At 32.8% G+C, this 23,366-nt stretch overlaps 1 protein-coding gene and 1 long non-coding RNA gene across 3 annotated transcripts; both read right to left on the bottom strand.

Annotated features, from left to right (window-relative positions):
• Window positions 1–270: 270 nt before the first annotated feature.
• Window positions 271–881, bottom strand: LOC150036835 (uncharacterized). The gene is made up of 2 exons (XR_016529285.1): window positions 745–881; window positions 271–512 (listed from the first exon to the last, which is right to left on the bottom strand). It is a non-coding gene; the product is annotated as an uncharacterized LOC150036835 (long non-coding RNA).
• Window positions 882–940: 59 nt separating this feature from the next.
• LOC120076019 (tubby-like F-box protein 8) lies at window positions 941–5,315 on the bottom strand. Of its 2 annotated transcripts, none has more exons than XM_039029797.2 (5): window positions 4,874–5,315; window positions 3,541–3,989; window positions 3,340–3,427; window positions 2,536–2,668; window positions 941–1,819 (listed from the first exon to the last, which is right to left on the bottom strand). In XM_039029797.2, the coding sequence occupies exons 2-5, from the start codon at window positions 3,886–3,888 to the stop codon at window positions 1,096–1,098; spliced, it is 1,293 nt and encodes a 430-aa protein (XP_038885725.1). In that variant the 5' UTR covers window positions 3,889–3,989; window positions 4,874–5,315; the 3' UTR covers window positions 941–1,095. The 2 variants fall into 2 exon arrangements, with proteins under 2 accessions (XP_038885725.1, XP_090169187.1); XM_090313061.1 differs by lacking the exon at window positions 4,874–5,315 and adding an exon at window positions 4,579–4,673.
• Between the last annotated feature and the right edge of the window lie 18,051 nt (window positions 5,316–23,366).

Here is a 23,366-nt window from a genome sequence, read left to right as displayed (position 1 = left end):
AAGTACAATTTAAACATTATAAAAAGTGTGTTTGAACATATATGTCAAAATAATAATAATAATCAGGACGGAGAAATAAGAACAAGAATAGAGAATGCATTCTCCATCTCATTCCCGATTAGTCAATGGAAAAGAAATTCTATCTACTCCATCTTTCTTATTTCCGCTGGGTAAGCTAAACTAGAAACCACGAGGGAGAATTATCAAAAATTAATTGACATGGGTTTTATAAATAATTGGATGGTTTCAAATCTCTAAACAAAGACAGGGTGAATCAATTCCAGTACTTGAGAAGATTTATACTCCAAATTCTGGGGAATGACAACCCTTTTCCAATCACCTATATTAAAACTAAAACTTGACACCTTTGCATTTACAGTTGACAAGTTTTGCAACAATCACAAACAATAAGATGAAATGGTTATTTTCCAACCCCAGGTCATAGGGGCCATGCTCATCAAGCGAGATGAAATCCCTCCACACAAAGCAATCCTCATTTGCAACGTCCCACACTATCATCATTGCAAAAATCAAATGGTATTTGGTAGAGCTGCTATTGTAAATAAAGACACTGAAAAAACAAAAGAGAAAAGGAAAGGCCAAGGCTGTGCTCATGTCACTGCTCAAAAGCTTCCTTGGAAAAGTTAATCAATGACGAGACTTGAATTATTGCTGGTTTGAACTTTGAATCATAACTTCGCCCAGAAAAAAAAAATGTGGGATTTCAGCCTTATGTACACTTACTTTAACAAAGTGAAATGGATTTGTTCTAATGCACTCTCCTTTTGAAGGGACCTCTGCACAGGTTTTACTGTCTTCTTTGATGCAGGTCGATATGGAACCATGCTTACATTCCTAACATTCAATGAACATTTGTTGATTAGCAAACAGAAAACCAAGCAAAAGGTATTAAAGCGAGGTCGGGCGGGAGGGCAGGGGAGAAAGAAATCTCTTTAGGGTGCACACACTTTTATACAAATTTTTCAGGATGATGATTTTTTACAGTCACTGCATACAACCAAACACATTCTATCTGAAAGAAGAAAGAAACCATCATAAGACCCCTCGATTTCACAATGGGACTTCTAGTTTCATTTATTCACAAGCCAATTTGGTGTCAAAGCTGCTCAAACAGATTGCAAAAGCTTGAAATGCTGACAATGGATATCGGTAATCCATCGTAAACATGTCCTTCCCAACCTTCCCAAATTGAAGAATGATCTTGTCATGGTCGGATTGGGAAGATTGGGCATGTTGGTTTGGCTGTGATTGGTTTGTAGCTGTGGAAGAAGGCTCTGTAGCAGCTATCAGTTGAAAGTTTTTGACAGAGGCAACGGTTACTCTCCCCCGAAAATTAAGGCACCAACACTGCAACTGCTCATGCCACCGTGGCGGCTTGTTCCTAAGAATCAATGGTCTCTCCTTCCCCGTTTCATCTTCGTCTCGAGGGCCAACAATGTCAGAGAAACGGGAACTACTGAACTCTGTAGAATTGAAGACAGACTTGGAGAATGATATACTTCGAAATGAATCCCCAAGGAGTCGAGGGACAACCTCTGGCTGGCCTGGAACAGTACCACCAGCCTCAAGAGATGAGGCAGGGATGGAGTGCATCGTGCAGTGCATCTTTCGGGGGCCTCTTGTGCCAAGAACGTTCAGTTCATAAGTGACTTGAGCAATGTCATAGCTACCAGTTGGGACTTTTGGAGAAACTTTTTTCGAGTAGAATCTACGACTACGGCCAGGTGGGGAAATCTGGGCGTTGTTGTATGGAGGCTGTGTATCATAGATAATGAACTTGGTCCCAAGAAAATTTGACCTGAAATGAAGAGAACAGATCCATGTAACAAACTGAAAGAAAGATGCAAATGTAACTAGGTACTATTCTACAAGAAAACATTTCGAGGTGAATAATTCAATCTAACTGATGCAAATAATCAGTGAAGGCCACAAGATGCTCTTTTCCTGTTTGCATAAGAGATGTATGGCAATCTTTCGGAGGGATGAAATTTAGAAAGTTGTGAACTCTTGAGGCCCACAGTGTAAGGACTTAATGAGGTATAAATTGATGTTTTTTTAGTAGTGGGATTCAAACTCTTGGGCAACAAGGAGTGGAGTTCACAACTCCACTCCCCTCAATTCCTACTCTAATTCCTTGGACCAAACACCCCTCAATATTTTGGGACTGTTTCCCTAATATGAGAAACCTGACTAATATAAAGGAGATGAATTTGACAAGACGATCGAATCAAAATCAGGCCACTCGTTCAATCTTTTCCAATAATTTTATTTTATTCAAGTGGGGGTGGAGGAGGGAGTTCTTGAACTATTCAATATTAGAACTGTAAGTCTTATATCTCAAATTAAAATTATCCTGAATTTCAATTTACCGAACTCTCTATTTGAATAAGATCCATATGGAGTGTACACTTATAAGCATTCAGCATGGCATAATTCGACCTTGTGGAAAAGAAGGTTACAATTGATGATATCTTAAGAGTATCAAGGAACTTGGATGGAGACAACTAATTCTACCTTAGTTTTCCAATGTAGGTGTTGCTTGATCTTGATATATTATCTGCATCCATGGAGATCACGTATTCAGTGCACGTTGTTCTCCTTGTTCTTTTGGCAGAAAGAAGAAACTTCCCATTATCAACAAGTAAAGCTGCAATAATATCAATATTTAGAGACAGATTCAAGAATATATGTGTCTGTATGTATGTATGCATGCATGCATGTTTTATATCTTAATATTCTCAGCATTCATCATCCAAAAGCAGAAGTACTTTGTTAAATATCCAGATATATTTTCAGATTTTGCAGTTCATCATCCAATAGCAAAACTCCATCATAAAATATGCAGACATATGAAAGATTTCATCATCTAATAGTGGAACTACTTCGTAAAATATCCAATATCCAAAGACTGGTATGTAACGATAACATGAACATAAAAAAGAAGATTCACATCTCTAGATTACTTTTAGTTCTCCCATTTTAGATAACAGCTGAGTGGTGTAAAAGGTTGAAGTGATTCATTTAAAATAAAAGCAAAATGTTAAAATACATGTAGCTGATATGACAGACAAAATAATGCAGCACATTTTATTCAAAAATTCAGAACTTTTTCGGTAAATGGTGGGAAGCCAGTTGACACACTTTACGGCAACATCATATATTGAAATGAGTCACATGCGCACACAAACAGAGAATGAAACTCAAGTATCTCAACGATTAGATCCTAATGAACAATTTTGGTTTAAAAGTATTTAAATCCATATGATGCAAGAGGAAAGAGAAACAAACAGATACATAAACCATGAAAGAGAAGCTTACCAGGACTAAGGCAAAGGTAAAGATGATAAGTCAAATTAGATTTGTCCCTCTTAATGAAGCACTGAATGGTTCCATCACGAGCCCCTGGCTGCAAAGAGAATTGAATTAAGAATTACAAAAGGTACACTTCAATGCCTTTCTACATTCAACATATGGGTGAAAAGAATTACAAATATGGAAAACGCTTTGTTACTTTTGTACCTGTTTTAAGGAGACAGGGAAGGTGATTTTTCCAGAGAACTCGGGACTTTTTACTATCTCTTTGCACATTTCCCTCCACGACCTACAAACAGCAGCACAAGCAACAACATGTTTGCGAGCAGGCCACACACTCTCACTCTCCTCCAATCTCATGACTACATCCCGCAATAGCTCAGGTGGGAGGCTAGCCCAACGACTGTTTTGAATTACCAGAGGTTGGTCATGCAAATCATGGACTGATCCATGAGATTTACCCCGCTGGTGACCAGGCAGTCTCACCTCAAAACTACGCCTGGATAAACTTCCAAACCCCTCCCTAACGTCACGAACTATACTACGAAACGACATCACTGGATGTGTCACAAAGCCCTGATTATCGTATATTCAATGTTGCGTCACACACTAGATGCCCCTTAAAATATAACCGAAACCACAACATACACCATCAACTGCATATCAAAGAGACAACATTCGAATGTCATTCATCACATTGAAAAAACAATGAAAAAGGGAACACAAAAACATGTAAAAGAGATTTTATCATGAAAACTCTACGAACCTCAAAGACACAAAATGATGGATTTTAGACCTGATGTGAACCAAAAATTTTGTTGTTTGAATACAATTTAATAGTTTATCAGTTTGAAACACTTGATATGATGAACATAGCAAGCAAAGAGCTTTTCTCGCAAAACCCAACAGGTCAAACAAACCAAACTATGCAACTATTTTGAGTTTGTGACATTTCTGAAGACTGGATCTCTCTTCTGGTCACAAGTGAGTTTCAGAAACAGCTTAACCAATTTCAGACACCCATAAATCATTCAAGCAAACAGAACAAGAGTTACAAAGCTAGGAATCAGCTGATCAATAGATTAAAAAACACAAAAAATGAAATAGCAGCATCAAATTCAAAAACAAGTTACAACTAAATGGTAACCCTGAAAAACAGAACAAACCCAAAGGAGAACTTTAAAAAAAGGTCCACAAACACAAAGAACCCAATTGGTCACAGAGGTCAATGATCCATTTCCTCACCAAGTGTGCTTCCACAAGAAACCCCAAGCACAGAAATTAAATGGAAATTTGAAGCAACAAATACACAAAAGTAAGAAATGGCCAACACAAGCCAAAAAGTAAGGAAATGTTACAAGACCTAAAAATAAAAGGGTAGAGAAAGCATTGTAGTTAGAAAGTAACCCTAGACAGTGGAGCTAGTAGCTAAGAAACCCCATTAGAGAGCTTCAACAAACAGACACAAAAGAACCATAATATAGGGAAAAAGTAAAAAAGAAAAGAAACCCAAAAGAAGATTAGAAGCTAAGAAACCTACCGATTGAAGATGAGCAAAATACAAGCCTGAAAATGAAGATATTAGAAGAATCTGTAGATGGGGATGAAAACCCAACAATCCAAAACTAAAAACCCACGGTAGAAGATTAGATTGAAGAACAACGGGACTACAAAAAAGGAAAAAAAGAAGAAGAAATAGCTCAGGGTCTTCTTCTTTGTAGCTTCTTAAAGAATAAGAACTCTCTTCCTCTCTCTATGTGGCTGATACAGAACCCAAGTTTTGCAGGCTTATATTAAATCCAACGCGTGAACCAATTTCTCACAACAAACTACCTTTTTCTTGAACTGAAAATTAATTATAATAATACAAAGAAAAACTTTTTTTTCTTTCGCAATAAAATAAGCTGGTTGCTTGCTTTGTTTTACTCAAATTTTAAATGGAAGATTTTGATTTGCTTTGTTTTGTTTTTTTTCATTTAATCAGGGTTTTGATTTCATTTGTCACGGTTTATGTTGGATTTAGAATATTGTTCTTTGTGTTTGCTCGAAGAAATAAACAAATCAATAATATTATTCTCTGTGTTAAATAAATGCAATATGGATTTATATATCATTTTAATGAACTTTATTTATTTTAGATTTCTGTAATCTCTACACCTTAAAAATTTATACAATTTAATTGGAAAAAATATCAATTTTTAGCTTGAATTTGTCAAATTTTATTATAAACTTCAATTTTATCTACACTTTGTGTTTTAATTTGTTTTCTTTTAATAAACTTTTGTTTGGTACATCGTTTAAAACTTAAAAATGTATATTGTTACTTTCATCTACATAGGTTTTTTTTTTTTTTGGAATTATTTGATTTCTAGTTTTTATTTTTAAAAATTAAGTCTATAAATACTTCTTCCATTCCCAAATTTCTTCATTTATTATCTACTAGTTACCAATAGTTTACAAAACTAAGCAAAAATTTGAAAATTAAAAAAAAAAAAAAGTAGCTTTTAAAAATTTGTTTTTGTTTTTTGAGTTTGATTAAGAATTCAATCATTATACTAAAAAATGCAAAACATTATAAGAAATGAGTGGAAATAGATTTATTTTTCAAAAACAAAAAATAAAAAATGAAATAATTATCAATCAGACCAAAACTATATTAATAAAATTGATGAGTTTTGAGAGATTTGTTTGATGATGAATTTTGTGCATTGATTGAGTTTTTTCATAGATTTAACTTTTGTTAGAATTTATGAGTTCTGAAAGATTTTTAATAAAATTAATGGGTGAATTAAGAACAAACTGAACAATGAATAAAAATTGCAGCACTTATTTATACCAAGAGCTTAAATTAATGAAATTATAAATTTGTTACCGATATCCTGCTAAGTTTATGATACAATTGAAACTTGTCTATAATATTATATAAATAAATAAATCATTTTTCTTTTTAGTTTTCATTTTTCAACTTGATTACATTTTCTGTAAAAATTATATGTGTGTATGTGACAGTTCCTATGGACTTTTAATATTTAAGAAAAAAAAGCCAAAAAGCAAACACCACAACTAACCACTCTTGTTTAATATTTAAAAAATAAGTTCAAATACAAATTTGATCATCTGAATTTTTATATTTGTATCTAATACCTTCTTGTACTTTAAAAATATTTAAATAGATTCTTCAATTTGCTATTTTGTGTCTAATATGTCCTTGATTTATTCTAACATTTTTTTAAGGACTTATTCGATATTTTTTAAATTAACAAATCTATTAGATATAAAATAGAATTTTGTGTCAACTAAAACTCTAAAGTTTCAATTTTATGTTCAATACATTTATGAACTTTTAAAAAATGTTGAATAGTTCAAGGGTCGTTAACAAAAAAAAATTAGAAATTATGAAATTTATTACACACAAAATAAAAAATTTATGAATTTATTAAATACTTAAGTTTGAAGATCTATTAAATATAAAATGGAAAGTTTAAAGATTTATATTTGACACTTGTTAAAGTTATCACCTATTTGACATAAATTTAGATATTGAAATAGTAATTTAACGGAAATTTCTTTCTAGTTTGTTATATTTCTGAAAAAATAATCAATACTAGGATGATTAACAAGAGGATATTTCTCATGCATATCAATAAAAAATGATCAAAATGAGTATAGTTTAATTATAATAAAAATTATATTATTGATCTCGAAATTAGATGTTAAGGAAAAAATAAAAAATAAAAAATTCATGGTTTAAAGTTTATTTGGTTTGAATCTTATTTGATCTCTACTAACTATGTAAGGGTGGTTTCAGTTGTTTTTTTTTTTTTTCATATTTTTTAGATCAAACAAATTCTATGAATATTTGTTCGGGAAATTTATTTTTTAAAATACTTTTTAAGCTGTGTGATCCAAATAATATAAATTATTATAATAATTTTAGGTTGTCAAATTTTAAATTTAAAAACTTAAAAATACGATAAATATAGTATATCAAACTATTAACTCAGTTCATTTTATCAAAGTGAACTTAGCTCAATGGTAATTAATATGACTTTTCTCTCCAAATGTTGAATGTTTGATCCCTCACAATTATTGTACTAAAAAAACTTATTTATTTATTTTTTTTTTTTGCAAAAATTTATACACATTATATAATATTATAAAATAGTAAATACACAAAAGCTAACCTAATTTATGTTGATATATTAATTAAAATAAATTTAGATTCAGCAAAAATATTTAGGTTCTAACTACTATCGTACTATTAAGTACTTTTATATTATGTCAGTATAAGTATAGCTCAAGTGACATAAATTTATAGTATCAATCATGAAGTCTAAAGTTTGATGTCTATCCCTATATATATATATATAAAGTACTCTTATATCATTGTTTAATTTGTGAGTATATTATCAAGTACATTTTGAACTACAAGCTTATATTATGGGTTAGGGATGATTTTGCTAAGTACATTTTGAACTATCTGCTTATATTATGCGGCAGTGATCAATAAATTTGTGATTCTAATTCATTGCTCTAATTACAATAGAATTAAAATCTAAATTGATAAATTTAGAATCAAATATATATATATTTATGTTTATATTTCATTTTCAAATTTATGTCTTCATATATGGGTTTCTCTAACTTTTATAATAATTGTAAATGAATTAAATTGTTGTTTGGTAAATTTCAGCTTAAACTTGAAAAAATATGTCATAATGTTTGGTAAATAAATATAAAAACATCTTATTTTAGATATAATAACTAAATTAGACTTATAAATAACTTTTTTCTAATTTAAATTTTAAATAATTATTTAGAATAATATATTTTGTTTGTCATAGATTAATTTTTAAAATATCAAGAAAAATAGTTTTTTTTTTAAAAAAAAATCATCGATATAATATTTTTTTTTAAAAAAATGATGCATTCAACTCAGGAAAATTATAAAATAAATTTGATTATGTGAGAAATAAATAGATATATAAAATAAATCTTATTTCTAAAGTATGAAATTGAAAACTAAATATTCATAAAAAGAACTATACCCGATTTTAGAAGAATTTAAAAGTTAATAGGATAGGTGTGAAATTAACGTGTTTTTGAAAAAGGATTTTAACAAATTTGAAATAAATCTATTTTACTACAAACCAAAAAAATCGTTGAGATTTTTCTATGATCATCTCTATCTCATGCTAAACACCCCAATCAAAACTATTAAATTTATTTTTATTTGTCTTACTTTATTTTTTAAAAGATTTTTATTTTGTATTGTTTTTGTCATTTTTTCTCCTCTTCTTGATACACTTTGATCTTAGGCGGTGAAATTTATCTTTCTTTTTCAAAACACATCATCTTAAATTGAATCAACCAATATAATTGTCCCAATTCATCACATAAAATATAATTCAAACAGCCGAAAAATCCTATTATTATTATTATTTTAATTTTCCCAATGAGTTTTAATTATTTATGGAAAATGTGCAATTACTGAATTACCCCTGAAGGTTGACTTTGAAAGAGAAGAAAAGGAAAACCCGACAAGCCAACCGGCTCATATCTTTATCCCTAGATTTCTACGAGATTCGCAGATTCCCATCATGTTTTGTTGGCGCACGTTAACGTTTTTTTTTTGAGCGACGTACGTTAGCAAAAACTTCTCCAATGTTGCCACGTGTTTTTTCTTTTTGGGAAAAAAAAAACTCAGTTTTCATTGTTAGACTTGTCTAAGGATGTTTGGATTGCCTTAATAAAAAAAAAGTATTTTTTAAAAAAATTATTTTTATTTAAATATTTTTTTGATAAAATCTGATTAAAAAATACTTGAAAAGTTATTTTGAGTAGTTGTCAAATACTTCAATTTATTTCAAAATGACTTATTTTTTAAATTAAATACTTGAAAATGTATTCCAAACACACTCTAAATTGAATAGTTCTTACTGTAGGGAGTGTTTATGAGAAGTTTATAGATGGTTGTTGTTCCTAACAAGTAGTATCAGGCCCATGCTATTTGATTTAGCCATGTCGGTATATAATCCTTAAGTGTCGAACAAAAATGTAATAGAACCTTGAAAGTAATCATGGTGTGATTCGTTGTTGAACTCTATTGGGATAGGTGGTGTGCTCTAGTAAAGAGGGGTTGGCCAAAATAAGAGTTAGACAGATAAATGATTATTTGATGGTAGGCTTTGTGGTTCTTTGTTCGAGAGAAAGATTATTGGGATTATGAATAAAGCCTCACATTGGGCTAAATGAGGAATGATCATGGGTATACAAATGTAGATAACTATCTTCATTAATATGAGATCTTTTGGGATGAAAAAAAAGTAAAATCATAAGAATTTATATCTAGAGTGACGATATCATTATGAAAGTATATATGTTGGATCATTGTCCTTACAAATAATTTTAGAAAGAAAAATTATAGAGTACTACAAGTTTTACCAAGAGTACCATGAAGATATTAAAAAGAAATTGCAAGCATAAAATCTAATAGGTTCATGATTTCATAATTAAAAAAACTTCTAATCATTTTTCACTTGACTAGGTCAAATCAAACTCACCTATGTTGGTATATACTTTTAATTTGAGGTTTTGTCTTTTTTTTTATATATTTTTTTTATTTATATCAATAGATGACAATAATGGATGAAAGTCATGGATTACAATAATCTAGAAAATATATATGAGATAAGACAATTACAAATTCTAGAAAGGAATTTCTAATTCTTTTCAATATATTTCAAACCCAAAAGCCACTAGCAGTCCTATTCAAAAAGGAAAAAAAAACTATTATAAAACATATCAACCACACACACAATGAATATTAAATTATAACTAAATGATGTAACTAAATTGTTTCATTTTCAAGTTTAATAAAACTATATATAATGAATCCTTATGAGAAAAAAAAAACTACAATGAATATTAAATTCACAAGGTTTCAACTAGTATAGTAAACATAAATATAATATAAATTGGTAAGTCGACAGAAATTATATAAATAATTTAAAACAAATAGAATTATTCTTCGAACAAGGTCATTATTAAATAATCTAAATAAATTATCAGATAAACTGCATTCCCAGTCCACTTGTTATGAAGGTTGAATAGTATAATATTTTTGCCCATTCGGACCTTAATTTGGATAATTAGACACTTGTCATTATGAAAAAAAAAAAAAAAATCATCATTTTTAAGCAAGAAGTGTACCACTTTTTATAGCTAAATTTTAGAAAATATCTTTTTATTTTAAAAAATACTCTTGAACTTTTAAAAATTTAAAAGACATTCTAAACTTTTAAGACATGGTAAAAATGATCTGTCAGTTTTAGATAAAAACCATTAATACTTTATTTCGAAAGTAACCTAAACTTTCAAAAGTTTCAATGATATCCTAATTAAACATTAAAAAAAGGTTTTAAAATACCCTTATAGTTAGTAGATCTACAAAAATCAGTTTATACTACTTAATAGTTCTGAACTTTCAATGGTTGTATTAATACACTTGACTTTTCAAAACAAAAAAAAAAGTTGAGGAAAAATTGCTCTTACAATTAATATAGTTAATTTTTTTGAAGTTATCTTTAATTGGGAAATAAGCAATTTAAAAACGATTGATATATGTGTTCTCATTTTTGTCCTCATTTGTCCAATTTTTACACCAATTCTCTGACAATAACCAAACAAACCAAAATTTTAGCTTATAACATAAAATCCTTTTACATCGATCTCACAAAGTCCAAAATCAAAATATTCATTTCAGGCACAGCAAAACAATGCATCACAAAATATAAAAAGGGCAGACAAATAAATATCATTTGATAATTGGGAACATTCTTAATTGAACACAACAAATAAACAAATTTGAACAACAAAAATGATCAGCAAAGACTTTATCGATACAAATAAGAGAGCATTAAAAAAGAGAGTGAAAATAGAAAAGAGTGAAAATGGAAAAGTGTTAAGTTATTGATTGAAGCAGAGGAGATAGGGGAAACAAAAGATTTAAATGAAATGTAAATAAATGGTTTTTGTCTATATACTAATGTTAAAAATATTTTTAAATATTTTGTCCCCAAGGTTAAGGGTATTAATGCAATTTTTTAAAATTCAATGGTATTTTTGAAATAATGTGCTATCGGATTTCTTCCATACATAATGATACAGGTATTTTTGAACTTTTCTTTTTAAGTTTAAGATCATCAATGAAAATTTTGAAAGTCAAGAGGTATATTTTGAAACAATAGAGATAACAATTTTTGTTAAAACTAATGATATGTGTATTTTTTTTTTTTAAGATGAAGGATATCAATAAAACTCTTCAAAATTTAATTATATTTTTTAAACAAAGTACAAAGTTTAGGGATATTTTATATACTTTAACATTATTGAAACAAAGTTAAAAATTTAGGATATCAATAAGCTACACAGCTGGTCCTCGAGCTCTGGATGGGCGGTGCGATGTTGACATGAGATTGGCTTGCGCAAAAGGCATGCGCGCGGATGGCTGGAGACTCCGTCAAAACCCATAGCATTGCAACATTAAGGACAACGTTGTGAGAGTGCCCTATTTTTACATGTTTTGCCTTTCAGCGTTGTGCTAGCATTAGGCTAAAGGATTGATGAGCGTTGCGATGCTCATGTCAAGGCAGTTTGATCATTTTTACTCCTTTGAAGTCCGGATGCTCAAATTGACTCTAAATTGCTTCAAATTATTCTTGTTTGGCTCCAAACTCTTGATTCTATCTCTTAGTTACTTGATACCTACAAAATAGGATAATTAACATTAAAAATCTACTAACGAGCTTAAGTTAAGCTATGAATTATAACCTTTTTTGCGAGTTATCAAACACCCCTAACTTAATTCTTGCTCATCTCAAGCAAGGTATAAAGACACATTCAAACAAAAATTTATTCAAAAATATCGTGCTTGATCTAAAATTACGCTTAGTTGTTACTGTAATGACCCGACTCCCTAGGACTCAAGCTAGGCCGTTGCTATACACATGTATGCATGAAATTTAAAATGACACTTTTTCATAGCGAAATAAATGCCAAATAAATAAAGTCATTTAAAAGATTTCATTAAAACTAGATCATAAAAATCCAAATAACAAGGTACCCATAATAATGGGCAGAAATGTACGTAATTATAGTGCTAAGTTATTAAACAATGAAGGTTTGTGTTGATAAAATATGTTAGATTGCGTCCAAAAAGCATTAAGTTCATAACATTGCGGTCGTATACGTTCATCGCATAGAAACAATTAATTTTTGTATTTTTATGCAGAATATGCGTTGACGCAAGGCGGAAAGTGCGATCACAAGAAATCGACGGTCGAGCGCAACGTTATTGCAAGGCTTTACGATGATCTGTGCTCGCAAACATCTGCTCAAGAAGGATTGTCGCATAAAGTCGGTGCAACTTGGTGGGCACATCTGGGTGAAAAGCATAATTAATCACAATGGAACAGAAAGCTGATGACTGTCAAATCCGAATTAAGTTGACAAGCCGCTAATGATAACAAGTACACTCAGGTTTTCGTTGATAAATATTCGGCGCATCAGTCAGAGAATTAAAGCCATCCCATCTGTGCAATCATAAGAGAGAAACTGCCTTTCACCCCCAAGCTCTATAAATACCGAAGGAATCCTTCAGAAAAGGGGTTTAGCTGGTTCAGCTAGTTCAGCAAGTTTTTGTTCATAGTTTTCTTTTATTTTTAAGAAGGCGGAGCGAGAGAAGGGAAGAGACGCCGGAAGATCGCTCAGGGCAACTCGAGAGAGAACCTGGAGGCGTGGAAAGCAGAGAGCGGGCCGACTCTTGCGAGAGCGAGATTATCTTTTGAGCAGAGTAGAAAAAACAGTGTAAAAGCCTGGGAAGCAAGAGATTGCTACCAAGCTCTTTATTCTCTTCTTGCATTGTTATTTTATATTTCAACTTTATATTTATACAATGGAAGATATTGTTTTACATCTGTTCACTCTCTTGGCATGCATGAATAGCTAAACTTGTCGAATGGGTTGAGAAGATCTAAGCTAACGTGACCTAGGATCTTCATTACTTGTGATTATTTTGTTTTATGTTGTGCCTAATATCCCTTTAGAACTACTCGAGAGAGAGTCTAAAGAAAGAACCTAAGACTTGAGAGAGCTAGGTTAGAATCTAGACTCGAAAGAGCAAGATTAGATCTGCATAAACAAGAGATAGAGACTTAGAGATAAGCTCTGTTTGCCAACCTGCATCGCATGCACCCTAGAGATAGGTTATAATATTATGTGGTCGCCTTATTTGTGTGTGTGTCATTTTGTCATCACATGGATAAGAATAGAGGCTTATGTGTAGGTCCTATAGACTCATCGCATATATCGCATGCGTTTTAGCATTATAAGACGTAGCATTCACATCGAGAGATGGTTTCCTATTGTATATGTGTTGCATAGTCGCATAACATGAACGCATCCTAGGAAGTGTTAGCCGAACCCTTCTCAACCCGTTCATTGCATACTCATCGCATCTTCCGTTTTATTAACTCTTTTCGAAACTTCACCGCATTTGTTTATTTTTATTACCGCAAACAACAAATCAAACAACTATTTGATCATTTGGTTACTGCAAAGTTTTCTTGAAAATTACCACCGCATATCGTTTTCCCAAGTCCCTAGGTTCGACCCTGGACTTACCAGGAAATGCAGTGGAATTTATACTTGGATTCTGCTGAGAAAGCTTGTTGCTCAACGCATTTCCATCACCGCATTTCATCCATAATTTCACTTCATAAAATAACGCATCAACCCATAACCATGAAAACGAATCTAGAAAACTGCAAGTCTAAAAATGAATACCAAAATGAAGAGTTCTAAACATCAAGACTAAAATTGAAAGCATGAAAAGAAATCTCAAAAACATGCACGAAAGCATAAGACTGATCCCAGTGGCTCGATCACGGATTCCGCTTGTCATTCGCCGATGCGTCCCTACTCTTACCTGAAACATAAACATGAGAAAGGATGAGTATAAAATACTCAGTAAGTAAACCCACTACCGGGATCAGGCTAGATATCCATGTCCTCTAGAGGTTAACCTTTCGTGGGACGAACATACACCCTTAATATTCATGGAACACATATAAATTAACATCTAAACTCATCATACCGTAGTTAGAAGTACCCACTACCTCTAATGAATCCTGAAGGAAACACAACCTCTAGTGAATCCTAATGGAGACACAACCTCTAGTGAATCTTGAAGGAGACACAACCTCTAGAGAATCCCGAAGGATAGAAAACCTTTAGTGAAGCTTGAAGGAGAAACAACCTTTGGTGAATCCCAAAGGATATACAACCTCTAGTGAATCCTGAAGGAGACACAACCTTGGTGGATCCTGAAGGAGACACCACCTCTGGTGAATCCCGAAGGAAACACAAACCTCTGGTGAATCCTGAAGGAAACATAAATCTATGGTGAAATCCCGAAGGAGATCACCACCTCTAGTGAATATCTAACTATGGGTAGAGGGTAACTATCACTGTCATAAATAGCATGCATCATAGAATAAAGTCTCATATATAAATCATAATATAAAGATCATTCATCCTCATACATGTCAAATAATATATAGATCATACTCATACATCCTTGTAAAATATCTTATAAAATAAGATCATGCTCATTCTTATCACATACATCAAACATGACAATCATATGATTATATTTCCTCTCTAATCAGACATCATGATTTATACAATCTTAGAACCATCAAAATTATCCTTAATCTTAACGCCTATCTCAAAGGCGGTTCCAGTAGTAAGATTACTTACCTCGAGTCAAAATTCCAAGACTAGCTCAAGCAATCAAACACTAACAACACTCAACTTAACGTTCCCAAACTGTGCCGAAGACGCCAACAAAATCGACTCGCCAAACAGCTAATAAATTCCACACCAACTTCAATCCCAAAGCCAAAATCCAACAAGAACAATGACGAAGGAAAGAAAATTTGTGCGGTGAATTAGTGGCTGTGGATGAGCGGCATGCTCAGATCTGGCAGATGACACGGCGGCTGGCTGGAGGCGAGCGGTAGTGCGGCTGCTGGGCGAAGGGACGAACGATGGGGAGGAAAAAATCTCAGAGAGTGGGGGCGCTTCGTGAAGACAAGAGAGAGAGAGAGAGAATTTGGGAAGTGTGTCGCGCGTGAGGGGGAAAGAGAGGGAGGAAGAGATAAATTCATGTGAATTTAATTCAAAATTATGAATACACGAGATGTTACATTCTTCCCACTCTATAACGAACCAACAATCAGCCTATATAATCTTGAATTTAATTTTGACAATAACTCCAAATCCATTTTAACCATCATTCTCTTCATTCCAATTCAAAATTAACTATTTCCCCTCCAAATGAATTTAATTTTGACAATAACTCCAAACCCATCTATAACCATTCATCTCTTAATTCCAATTCAAAATTAACTACTTTCCCTCGAAATTGAATCTAATTTTGTTCAATTATATTTTATTTTTTCATTCAATATACAATAATATATATATATATATATATATATATATATATATATATATATATTTAAAACCCTCTCCTCCTCTTCAAATCAATAAATCAAATTAATTTTTCCAATTTAAATCCAAATTTCGATATAACATAAAAATTAATTAATTAATTAATTCGAAATAAATCCCAAATTTTTCTTTAAACGAAACTAAATTTCAAAATTAACAAAAATGTTCTCAAATATTACGAAAATATTGAATTTAAATTACGAACAAACTTGAGGTGTTACATTCTTCCCTCCTTAAAGAACTTTCGTCCTTGAAAGTTCCTTCCTGAAAAAGCTCTAGGTACTAGGCTTTCATCTCACCCTCTCGCTCTCATGTAGCCTCCTTGAACTGGTGGTTCTGCCACAGAACTTTCACAAGTGCTACCTCCCTGTTGCATAATGTCTTCACCTCCCTAGCAAGAATTTTTATAGGCTTCTCTTCATAACTCAAGTTCTCATTCAACTGCAATGGTTTAAAATCCACCACATGGGATGGATCTGTCATGTATTTTCTTAGCATTGAAACATGGAAAACATTACGAACTAAAGAGAGTGATGGTGGCAATGCCAACTGATAAACTATAGGGCCAATTCACTCCAAGATCGATAAACTATAGGGCCTTTCTTCCAAATCTCAGAACACCTTTCGTAGGTGCCACTTTTAAGAACACGTTATCACTAGTCTCAAACTCTAGGCCCTTACGCCTAACATTTGCATAACTTTTCTATCTACTCTGAGTTGTTTACATACGAGCTCTAATATTTTGTATTGCCTCATTCGTGGTTCATACTAGCTCAGGTCCTAGCAATTTCCTCTCACTAATTTCATCCCAGCATGTAGGAGACCTGCAACTCTTCCCATATAGGGCCTTAAATGGCGACATGTCAATACTAGTCTAGTGACTACTAATATAAGCAAATTTCATGAGATGTAAATGAGAGTCCCAACTCCTTAAAAACTCCTACCCACAAGAATATGACATATTCTCCATTTTTTTTGGTTCAAACACTCTATTTGACCATTAGTCTGTGGGTGAAAAGCTTTAATAAATTCTGATCGAGTATCCAACACCTTCCAGGAGACTCTTAAAAAAAAAGATGTAAAATGTGGGCCGCCGTTTGATATAACTAAAACTAGTACCAAAAGAGGTGTGTCAATCCCCTCCATATATAATTATGAAACTTAAGATGCTGAAAATCAACAACACTATAACACATTCGCGCTGAGACTGTGAAAACTACCGTGAGCTTAAGAAAGTCTCATCCACTAAAAACATATATCTAGGCATACCATACTATCACAGGAAAATCTTCATACAAGCGGAGGAGAAATTGGACATACCATATAATGCGTCATCTGAAGAAATGTAATTGAACAAATCTGGTTAACTGAAAACTACTTCTACTCTAGAAGCGTTAACTATGATGTATTCCTTAGGGTTTACATGTCTGAGAATAACTCTTTCTAATTAAGTCTCACATTCATAAGAAACTCATCATGAGACTTTATAATGCCACGGGCTATAAAACTTGCTTGTGTCAATCCTAATGTTATTCTTTAGGCTTAAAACAATCACATATCATTACTTAGACCCTACTATGAACAGTCTGGAAATTCCCTCCAAAACTGAGGTTTTGAAGTCCCTGGATGCTAAAGCATCAGTCAATAGATAACACACTTCCACAACCCTATAATAACTCTAAATGATCCCTAAAGTTAGCTTTTACGATAAAACCTTCATGATTCATAAGTCCTAGCTTGGATTACTCGTACTCCCTAATGCTAGTTAACTCATTGCCCATGCAAGAGAAAACATATTATCTTGTAATGCTCCAAACCCATTTATAGCAACTTCTTGTTATCAACTCAACTTTATTACCCAGTTTATCCCTTATAACAATGGTGATCTTGGACGATCCAACGTCCTTACTTCTATGCATATACCATTGTTGTCTACCTCGAGCTGGATTATTTTCCCTTTTCAATAAAATTGATGGTTTTGCTAGTTCATATTTCCATCTTTCACACAAAGTCAAAATCCCTTAAATCTTACTAATACCCTCAATGATGTACCTCTTAATTAATGAAGCCTCAACATATCTTGCCAATAGTTCTTGAACATCTACTGCTATTAGTAACTTTTTTTTTTAATTTTTTTGCTTATCCCTTGTCAACCTTTTATTTTGGTATCAGATTCTTGTGTTAAAACTAATTTCCATACCCAATCACCTATGTAAGCTATCTTTCCATCCAACACATATTGTCCCAAAATTCCACATGATAATGAGATATACTTCTTTTACACCAAAGCAAATACCTTGTAACCCCTCATATCATGCCTCCAACCATACTTAACTAGGAGTTTTGAACACCTTAAATTCCTTTCACTTTCCAAAGGGGTAAATTTTCCTTGGATACTTTTCTCTTCTTTACACTATCTCTGATAAAACCACTAAATTCAAGACAACACTTTTTTTTTCCCGCTTTCCAAATCAAACATAATCTATTTACTAAAGTATATATTTTACTTAACTCCTCCATAAGTAAGTTTCTCTCACTAAGAATTCCCATCTTGTAGACTTTTCATTTGCTAATTTTCATGCTTTTAAACTCCAATAGACTTTTGTTTGTTCAAATTTGTCCGACTTGGATCTGCTTATCACAATAAGGCTATGGTTTAATATAGGTACTCTAAAATAATCCTTCAACCCAAACAAATAACACTTTGCTTTATCCCTTTTAAGTCCAAGCTCATGTCCCATTATTTTGGCTTCCTTTAATGGTATCAACTTAGCTAGATATTCCAAAAGAATTCTTCATATCATTACACATACTTTACCTAGTCCATCAATTTCCTAGTATTACCAAAGTGATTATGACTTATTAATCTTTTCCAAAATTCCTCTCGAAATGTTTGGTTTTAATATTTCAAAACCGTTAATAAATCTATAGTCTCTTCTTCTGCTCCTTCTTATCAAAAAAAAAAAAAAAAACTTTTAACCTTATAGTTGAGTACATGGCTTATGAAGGAATTTATTTATACTACCACTAATTGCACTACCCAACACAAAAAGTAACACTAGTCCTTAGTAAATTCTTGTCTAGACAATTTTATTCCGTGGCTTAAACATATACATACCTTTATTCCTAAATTGTCATAACTTTACATAGTTTCATCAACCTTTAAGATCTCTAAACTGAGGTATATACTTGTTCATCTCTAATAGAATTTCCATGAGATAAATTAGTGTCAAGTGACCTCATAATTTTATTTATTTATTTATTTATCTTTTCCCTTTTGTAGCATTGTACCAGAATAATCAACTTATAATATCATCCATCTAGCCTAGCATTAGAACATAACTGGTGCATTTAAGCTACATAAATATTTTAATGCACAACTATCATAAAACTTGTAATTGATAAGGCATACCTAGCAATGACAAGGAATCCGTTCATGGGCCATAGGGACATTTTGGACTTACATAGTAAGTCAGTCTACAGAACCCAAAACATGGGCTCTGATACCAACTGTAACGACACGACTCCGTAGGACTCAAGCTAAGTCGTTACTATACACATGCATGCATGGAATTTAAAACGACACCTTTTTATATCGAAATAAATGCCAAATAAATAAAGTCAATTAAAAGTTTTCATTAAAACTAGATAATAAAAATCCAAGTAACGGGGTACCTATAACCATGAAAATGAATGTAGAAAACTGCAAGTCTATAAATGAATACCAAAATGAAGAGTTCTAAACATCAAGACTAAAATTGAAAGCATGAAAAGAAATCTCGAAAACATGTGTGAAAGCATAAGACTGGTCCCAATGGCTCGATCATGGATTCCGCTTGTCATTCGCCCACACATCCCTACTCTTACCTGAAACATAAACATGAGAAATAATGAGTATAAAATACTCAGTAAGTAACCCCACTATTGGGGTAAGCCTAGACATCTATATCCTCTAGATGCTGACCTCTGGTGGGATGAACATATGCCCTTAATATTCATGGAACACATATACATGAACATCTAAACTCATCTGACCGTAGTTAAGAGTAGTCACTACCTCTAGTGAATATCGAAGGAAACACAACCTCCGATGAATCCCGAAGGAGACACAACCTCTAGTGAATCCCGAAAGATACACAACCTCTAGTGAATCCCGAAGGAGATATAACCTCTGGTGTATCCCGAAGGATACACAACCTCTAGTGAATCCCGAAGGAGACACAACCTCTGGTGAGTCCCAAAGGAGACACCATTTCTGGTGAATCCCGAAGAAAACACAAACCTCTGGTGAAATCCCAAAAAAGATCACCATCTCTGGTGAATATCTAACTACGGGTAGAGGATAATTATCACTGTCATAAATAACATGCATCATAGAATAAAGTCTCATATAAAAATCATAATATAAAGATCATTCATCCTTATACATGTCAAATAATATCTAGATCATGCTCATACATCCTTGTAAAATATCTTATAAAATAAGATCATACATACATCAAACATGACAATCATATGATTATATTTCCTCTCTAATCAGACATCATGATTCATACAATCTTAGAACCATCAAAATTATCCTCAATCTTAACGGCTGACTCAAAGGCGGTTCCAGTAGTAAGATTACTTACCTCGAGTTGAAATTCCAAGACTAGCTCAAACAATCAAACACTAGCAGCACTAAACTTAAAATTCCCAAACTGTGTCGAAAACGCCAACAAAATCCATATGAGAAATAGAAAATAAATTCCACACCAAGTTCAATCCCGAAGCCAAAATCCAACAAGAACAGTGATGAAGGAAAGAAAATCTGTGCGACGGATGAGTGACACACTCAGGTTTAGCAGATGGCACGACGGCTGGCTTGAGGCGAGCGGCTGCACTGTCTATGATGAGGTGTTGGCTGGAGGCGAGCGGCAGTGCGACTGCTAGGCGAAGGGACGAACGACGGGAAGGAAAAAATCTTAAAGAGTTGGGGTGCTTCGTGAAGACAAAAGGGAGAGAGAGAATTTGGGGGGGGGGGTATGCCATGTATGAGGGAGAGAGAGGGAGAGGGATGAGATAAATTCATGTGAATTTAATTCAAAATTATGAATACAAGGGATGTTACATTCTTCCCATCTATAACGACCCAACAATAAGCCTACATAATTTTGTATTTAATTTTATAAATAACTCCAAATCCATCTATAACCATCTATCTCTTAATTCCAATTCAAAACTAACTACTTCCCCTCTGTTAGCTCTCAAAAAGAGCTATTATTCCTAGCTTAATTTTGACTCATTATTGGATTTTACATGTTTATTTCCTTATTTTGTAGGTATTGAGCGATCATGAGGTGGAATTGGTGATTTAAAGCCAAACGAGGTTAAATTGAAGCAATTAAGAGATAATTTAAGCATTTAGGCTTCAAAGGAATTGAGACAGCCAAATTACCATCGAGTACAGACAACCATCAAGTTCTGTCGAGTCAAACTCCATCAAGAAAACAAGTATTGAGCACCGAGGAAGCGAGCAGCGAATATCAAGTAGCAAGCAGTGAGTATTGAGTTTCTGGCAGAACACTCAGCACTGCAACGCTCTTATCAAGCCTTGGTGTATTGCTCATTCGACGCTGGAAGGCAGTAGCATCAAATGCAGGGTAGCGTTGCAACGCTTCCCCAAGCGTCGTGACGCTCCGGAGTTAAATCATCACCAGCGTTGCAATGCACCTCGACGCTTGACCCTCGATGCTGCAAGGCAGTGCGCTTAGCATTGCAACACTCTCTTCAAGCGTTGCAATGCTACGACAGTTGACGAAAAATTGATGAGCGCGCGACACAAGCAAGTGTTGCAACACTATTTCGAAGTGTTGCGATTCCGCGAGCAACCTATAAATAGAGTCTTGATGTTTAGCAATGAGGACAAGCAGAGAATAAGAGAGTTACAACCGCCAAACGTTTTTGTCTTCCAAATAGAGCGAATTCTGAGAGTTTAGTTCAGTTCTAAGAGCCATTGAAGCTAAATCCCCGATCGATCTTCATCACAATCAGCCTCGGCTCATTCATTTGATCATTGTAATATGCCTTTTAGAGGCTAGGTAATTTTCTTGGGATAGTTTGTATGCCTTAATTCTTGAAGTTACTATTTAATTTATTCAATTGTTGTGAACCCTTTTGGGTGGATTTGATTGATGAATTTTTCTGACAAACTAATTTATTAAATTTCTTGCATGCAAAATCAATCATCCTGTTCATAATTGAGTGATTAAGTTGCACATATTAGGATCGCATGTTTAGGGTCGAGACTTTTTCTTGCCAAATCATGTATGCCCTAGTATAATCTTCCCAAATAAATCACGCTATAAGATGTGGCTATCTAGTTTGTAATGTGTCTCGACATTTGAACCCTTTACTTAATGCTTTTCAGTTTTAACTTGTATGTCATTGAGAAGGAAAAATTTAAAATTGATTTAGGGCTGATTTAGATTGTCATAAAAATTGGCTAATTGGGCTATTAGAATTTCTAATAGGTTGAGGGGTTCACATAATTGGAGGAATTAACTAGTAACTAATGATAGAAAATAAAAAGCATGCAAACTAATCCTAAGATCATCCATTAATTTGATTCAATCATCTTTTCTATTCTAACCTTTATTTATTCTTCTTTGTTTGGTTTTTAATTTATTTTGTAAACAAAATCAAGAATCACCAAATCCCCCTTTTTACTTGGAATTCATTAATTGATCTAAGCTAATTCAACAGTCTCTCTATGGATTCGACCCCAGTCTTACCACTTTGCTACATTTGTGATTTAAGTCTTGGATCGGTGAAAATAAATTATCTTTTCTCGGGTTGGGGGCACTCACGACACACTAGTCTCGAAGACCAAATACCCTCTAAATTGAATTTAATTTTGACAAGAACTCCAAATTAAATTCATATAACTCCAAATCCATCTATAACCATCCATCTCTTAATTCCAATTCAAAATTAACTATTTCTCCTCCAAATTGAATTTAATTTTTTTCGATTATATTTTATTCTTTCATTCAATACACAAATGTGTATATATATATATATATATATTTCTAAAACCCTTTCCTTCTCCTCTTCAAATAAAAAAATCAATCCAATTTCCCCAATTTAAATTTAATTTTTGATATTAACATAAAAATAAATAAATTAATTAATTCAACATAAATTCAAATCAACAATGAACATTTACAATCATTAGTGAAGCGGGTTTTTAAGAATGATTCTAAATCTATTCATACATGAGTGAGTGTAGAGTCTTGCTAATTAAGTTTGCATGACCCAAAAAGATTTTATAAGGTCCTCATCCATTTTTCCCCTACTCTGGCTCGGTTATCGACCTTGAACATACCAAACTTGGAAATAAAAAGCAACACTAAGACAAGGGTGCCTAAACTCACACACAAAATTTAAAAGGCATTTCTTTTACTTAGAGGGCCTGC

The sequence above is a fragment of the Benincasa hispida genome, chromosome 4, assembly GCF_027475165.1.
Source record: "Benincasa hispida cultivar pf3 chromosome 4, pf3_genome.v1.1, whole genome shotgun sequence".
In the NCBI taxonomy this organism is placed as follows: domain Eukaryota; kingdom Viridiplantae; phylum Streptophyta; class Magnoliopsida; order Cucurbitales; family Cucurbitaceae; genus Benincasa; species Benincasa hispida.
Note: the sequence above shows the minus strand (reverse complement) of the source record. Positions and strands in the feature narration are given on the sequence as shown.